The following is a 6,454-nucleotide window of genomic DNA, read 5'->3' as shown; positions in this document are numbered from 1 at the left end:
TCCTGAAGCAAGTCAGACCCAACCATCAAATAACAATTCCTTGCTATAAATCTTCTAATATATGTTGAAAATTCTATTTATCTGGTATATACGTAGCTGGTACAGTTTTTAGTGCCAAACTTGGAGTGCTGCTATAATGAATATCAACATATGTGGAGGTGATTTTGGAAATAGACGATGAGTAAAGGCTGGAAGGATTTTGAGGTATTTGATAAAAAGCTTAGATTTCCTCGAGCAGACAGTTGATAGACATATAGATATGCAACACTTGTGAAATCTAAGTACCTTTTTTAAAAAATAAAATTAAAATTCTAAGAAAAGAAAAAAATGGACTGGAGATAAAGTCAAGTGCTGATTGACAACTGTTGCAAGTATAAAAAAGGTTAGTCAAGTGCCTCTTGGATCACTTCAACCATGAAGCAGAAACCAGGAAAAGAGATAGGAATATTCTGGTCAGAGCTGTGGAGACTCCTGCCTGTGAATTCTATCTCTGACTAAACTTCTCATGCTAATAATGGATTCCAGTAATCTGGATTAAGATCCCCTTTCATTCAGGTGAACCACATCTCATCTAAATTAGTCAAAAGTTCCTGTCTACACTGAGTCCACACCCACAGGAATACTGATAATGATCAAGAATATGTATGTAATTCAATCTAACACAGATGAAGACAGAGGCCAGCCCTGCAGGTAGAGTTATAACAGGCATTTGCTCAGAGACCAGAGAGCTGGGTGCAGCAGCCAGAGCCTGAGGTCCAGAGGGCAGAGCCATGGGCCCAAGGACAAACCTTAGGCCAGAGATGACTCTAGGCAATGAAACCTAACAGAACCTCAGGATTTCCAAATTGCTAGTAAACAGTTATTCTTTCATCCTTCCATTCTCTTCCTTTTGGAATTGGAATATATAAAACCTTTATAATATGCTTGCCCTTCCATCTTATTTTGGAATCAATGAAATTGTTTCCTAGTTACTGGTCCACAGAGAGAAATGAATTTTGCCCAGAATGGATGCTACCCAGAATGTCATAGGTACCTGATATAGACAGTTTAAATAATGACTTGGGACTATTCAACAGATAGTATTTAGAGGAGGTTTGGAAATTGAGATGATGCTATAATTTTTTTAGACTGTGGGCATGTTAGGATGAGGAGAAAATATTTTTCATGTGGGACAACTGAGTACCATTGACATTGATGTGTACAAACTATAGACTGAATAAGAGCCTGAAAATACCTTGTTTTAACCCCTGGTACGTAAGGCGAAAATTTCATTGAGAAATTTGCATGTATTTACAATTAGGATTAGAAAAAATAGTAATGGCCATTAAAAGGAAAAGAACGACAGTGAGATATAATATTCTACTTTTTAAATTTTCTTTATTTTCAAAAGAAAAAAGTAGAAGGGACAAAGGCATTGAGCTAGGCTTGTAAAATACGACCAGAAGACACTGAGCAGAGGAACCTGCCTGGACAGAGGGTAAGGAGGGAGAATGACAGACAAGATCTCCAGAGGATTATATTTTCATATTTGGAGCATTATAAGAACCAGAAGAAGGGAAGGAAAATGAGAAAGAATCAAAATAGGACAGTTTAAATTAAAACAGCACAGGGAAGAGGTAGTTGGTCTAACAGGGTATAAAACACTCTAGATTGTGGCTTTTATTTCCTCTTTGGGGGTCTGAAAATAGCCATCAGAAGAATCTAGAAAAAGTCTGCCAGGTGGTAAAAGACATGTGGTCCGGTCAACCCAAAGCCAGGCTGCTGGTGAGCTACAGACACGAGAAGGAAATAAGGACAATAGAGCCTAGATCAGCCAGTCAGGGTGATGTGGGCTATGGGTGGCAGGCTCTTTGTCTCTTCAGAGATAATCTAAACTATCTGTGACTTGTGGGTGTGGGATGATGAAAGGCTGCAGTCCTGCCCTTGGGGAGCAGGAAACAGTTTAGCAATGCAAGGTCTATAAACTTTAAGTATTCAGGGGAAATGCAAACCAAATATGCTAAAGGCTTATCTAGAATGTCTGGAGTCCATGCTAAAAGCTTACCTAAGATGTGGAAGATATGTATGGTAATTGAAGCCTATTGAGAACTGAAACAAAGCGACCATTTGGCCTTTCCTCGCGGTATAAAAGACATTTGAAAATCTTGTTCAGGGCTCAGGATTCAAACTGAAAGCTCCTGAGTCCGGGCGGCAGTCAATAAACCATTTTTCCTTCTCAAAATCATTCCTGAGTCCTGGCCTCTCTATACACAAATAATTGAGCCTCTCTCAACTTCTACAACAAGGGGACTGCCAAATAACTGTAAACTAAGAGGAAGTCGAGCTAAATCAGTCTAGCCTCCTGGTGTTAACAGACTGACAGCTAATGAAAGAACTCAACAGATTAAGGTTTATGCTACTGGGGTTTGGCCATGGTATATGACCTGTGAGTAGTTAACTGATACATTATTTTCTTTTAAATGGCTATCTCTTCTTATGCCATAACCTCCTCCCCCATCCGGATTTATTTTTCTTCCAATCACTTAAAAATAGCATGGTAGATATTTTACCTTCTACATATGCATGTATTTTTCTCCTCAGCGATGGTGATAGGTGGGATCTTTACAACTGACTATCTGCTCAATAAATATTTCTCGAGTGACGTGGATTCAATGATTTTAAAATGCCTCTCATAACTAGCAGTAAGTAGCAGTTATGTATGTCTGAGTCTTTGGTGTATTTTCCTCAGATATTTGGAGAAACAAAATTTCATCCACCAATATATTTATAAAGCAGTTTCAGAAATAATACTGGAATGTCTGGAGTATTTCCACTTTTACACTGAGAGTGATGTGATAATTAAGGATTGCCTGAAGTGTACAGGCTACGGGAGATTTAAGAGCCATAAACACTATCCGTGCCCACGGGATGATTAGAAAGAAACTTGACCATTGATGAAAAAGTTCAGGATAAATGTTGAGCCATATTTCTAGAAGGATAAGCTAACAAATTAGATAGCTGCCTTTGAAAGAATGAGAACGGCTGAAAGAGATTGAGAAAAGAAAAAGGGCTTTACAAAGGAGGCAGACTTTCAGTTATTCTATGAGTATTTGAATATAGACTGTTTAGGTTTGTCAGTTTATAAAGTGGGTAGGATTTTACAATAGGTATTTATTAACATACAAGCTTACATTCTGAGGTTGAGAAAAATGTCTAAATTGAGGCCTCATCATTCAATGCTTTTTTCCTGAAGACTGGCTGCCAGCGATCCTGGACACCTCTGTCACATGGTGGCACTTGGTGGTATCTGCTTGTCTCTTTCTTCTCTTTCAGGTTTCATTGCCTTGTCTTCCAGCTTCTTGATTTTGTGGCTTTCTCTTTCCTTGCCTGAATTTCTTTTCTTTTAAAAGACTCAGTAACAGGACTGAGATCCACAGTGGGCAGCCAGGCATTAACTGAAGTAACCTACTCAAAGGGTTCCAACTACAGTAGGTTACACCCACAGAATGGATTGACTTTTAACATCATGCTTTACTGAGGTTTGTACTGCTTCACACACCATCAAGTATACATGTATTCCTTTTTGCAATATTTTTCTTTTTTACACAGATGGAACACAAAATATTTGGCAATGTGGTAATAACTAAACTTGTATATCTATCACTTCAAAAATAAGGGGCTATGATAAAGTGAACCCAGGTCTTAAAACAATATGGAAAACATTTAATGATTGGTGAGCTTTATGGTTCAACCATTTCATAAGAGAAATAAAGAGCCAGGGTGACAATCACAGGAATAACAAGCACTGTGGAAAACCGCATATCCAAAATAAGATCACCATATTTTATTTAATCAGCATCATCCACTATAACATAAATGTTCTTTAATGAGCTTCTTAATTAAATATATTCAGAATTATTATTTGATAGTAATAAGTAATGAAATTTGTTATCTAGAGGGAAAAAAAACAAGGTAGACTAGCAAAACAAATCACTTTATATTGTTGTAGAATTTGAGAGAGGTCCAATTATTTGTGTATAGAAAGGCCAGGACTCAGGAATGATTTTGAGAAGGAAAAATGGTATATTGATGGACCTCCGGACTCAGGAGCTTTCTTTTTCAATCCTGAGCTGGTATGAGATTTCAAGTTCCTTTTACACAGCGTGGGGAGTCAAATGGTGCTTTTATCAAAGAAAACTACTTTCTTTGTTAGTTAAGTCTTTGCCTGAGTACCAGGTAGGTTTTGAATTAACATATCACCCACACCTCAGGTGAGCTTCAATTAGCATCTTGCCACATTCTGTCTGGATGCAACCTTGAATACACATTCAGTCTTACATCCTTTCTGAACATTCAAAGCCCATATCACTTAACTGGATTTCTAGAGACTAGGCATACTTGGATACAGAATTAGATGATTTTGAATTTATGCACAGGCTATATTATATTTCCCATTCGAGGCCAAGTCCAGGTTCCCTTAAGTTTTGGCATCACCACCAGAGTTTCCCTGGACTGACTGGTATGTATAGAGTTTGCATTGCTAAATTGCCTCCTGGGACTGGAGCCGTTGCCATGGTCACCAAGAGCAGGACTGCAGCCTCTTACCATCCCACACCCCCAAGTCAGGACAGACAGTTTAGGTTCAGGTTATCTCTGAAGAGACAAAGAGCCTCCCACCCATAGCCCACATAAATATGAGATGCTTTAAAGAGAGACTTGTATGAAAAACAGAATCCATGTAATGAAAGAGTAAGGGAGGAAAATAACCTTCCATGGAGAACGTCTTGAATATAAAGGATCAAAGATTTAATATTGGGCAGTCAAGAGTTGGAGTATGATGGTGGACAAGTAGACTATTTTAGGAATACAAATCATGATGGGAAATCACTTAGAGTCAATTTGAAAAGAGAATCAGTCCATCAGGTTGTAAAACTTAGGAATCTTGCCTAGAGGTTGAGAGATAGAAATTTATTGGCCCCGTCATTCGATCTGCTCATGAAAGCCATGCAGGTTTCTATGGTACAATCCCCTAGAAAAGGTGACTTCTCAGACAGAAGGATCAAGCAAGTTCAGGTCTGTGTGAGGAGGAAGCAGCTGTGCTGTGGAACTCACTGCCCTACAGCCCTGAGCAGAGATTTGTGTTCCAGGCTGAAGCACTGTGGGAGGGTAGCTCTGACGTTGCTGACAGTAATAATCTGAATCTTCAGGCTGGAATCTGCTGATGGTGAGAGTGAAATCTGTCCCAGACCCACAGCCACTGAATCGATCAGGGACCCGAGATGGCCGGGTGGAAGCACCATAAATGAGCAGTTTCGGAGCTTGTCCTGGTTTCTGGTGGTACCAATGTAAGTAGCTGCTAATACTCTGACTGGCCTTGCACTCGAGGGTGATGATCTCTCCTGCAGATGCAGCCACAGAACCTGGAGACTGGGTCATCACGATGTCCCCAATGGCACCTGCAGTCAGAAAAGAACATAGAACATACAATGAATCACAAATACATAATATTTGTATGTACATGAAGGTTTTGTTATTTATTATATATAATCAGATCGGTTTTCGGTTAAATGATTTGTTCACCCTGCATATTAAAACCATTCTCCAACTTAACGAAGCTTTTTCTCTTTTAAATCACTCACCTGAAACCCAGAGCACCAGGATCATGAGGAGCTGGGACTGTGACATCATCGTGCTCGCCAGTCGATGCACTCAGACCCTATCTCCAAGGAAAACACATTAATAGAGCTCTGAGCAGACCGCCAAGTCCCTGAGGAGTCTATGCAAATTATTAGAGAGTATAAAGGCAAACGTTCCTATGCAGTGAGTTGTAAAGATAAATAATGGAAGGAGAGGAAAGTATCATGACCATAGGAAATGCAATTGTATGCCTGCAAAAGGACCAAAAATCAACTTAAGACCTATTTGCAACAAAGTTCAGCAATATTGTTATATTTAAAGTGCTTTTATTGCCAACTGTACTCTTCAAAACCACTAGCAATCATCTTGAAAACATAAATTAACTTTGTAATAGAGAAATATTTCTGTGAGTGCATAATTTCAGAACACAATTGAATCTTATATGCCAAATCATATGTGCAATATATTGTTGGATAAAATGAAGATGTAGTGCACAAATTATCTATTTCAGTACAGTCTTAATTTTAAATAAGTATCTGAAGTTCTTCTCAGTGGATTCAAAATCAGACCTCTGGTTAACCCTCAACACAAATACTGCCTATGGAAGTGAATCATCAATACTTTCGAGTCACTGAGCAAGTCCTCCAAGTCCACCAATTTCACAAATCACAGCGTGATTAGCAGACCGTTAGTGAAATATCTCCACCTAGTGGTCATAGGTAAAATAGCATTAGCTCCCTATTTCTGAAAGAGCAGATTCTTTGTTTATTTCTACCCAAAATTATTCACAGAATTATGCATATAACAATATCATGAGCACTTCCATGCACAGACTGTA

General features: G+C 38.8%; 1 gene segment (V, D, J or C); it reads right to left on the bottom strand.

Annotated features, from left to right (window-relative positions):
• Positions 1 to 4,931: 4,931 nt before the first annotated feature.
• On the bottom strand, positions 4,932 to 5,667 carry LOC105744876 (immunoglobulin kappa variable 3-20-like). The segment is given in 2 exon segments: positions 4,932 to 5,435; positions 5,619 to 5,667. Coding segments are annotated over 2 exon segments (459 nt in total).
• Positions 5,668 to 6,454: the final 787 nt, after the last annotated feature.

This window comes from Dasypus novemcinctus, chromosome 17, assembly GCF_030445035.2.
Source record: "Dasypus novemcinctus isolate mDasNov1 chromosome 17, mDasNov1.1.hap2, whole genome shotgun sequence".
NCBI lineage: Eukaryota > Metazoa > Chordata > Mammalia > Cingulata > Dasypodidae > Dasypus > Dasypus novemcinctus.
This window is presented reverse-complemented; position numbering and strand designations above follow the sequence as displayed.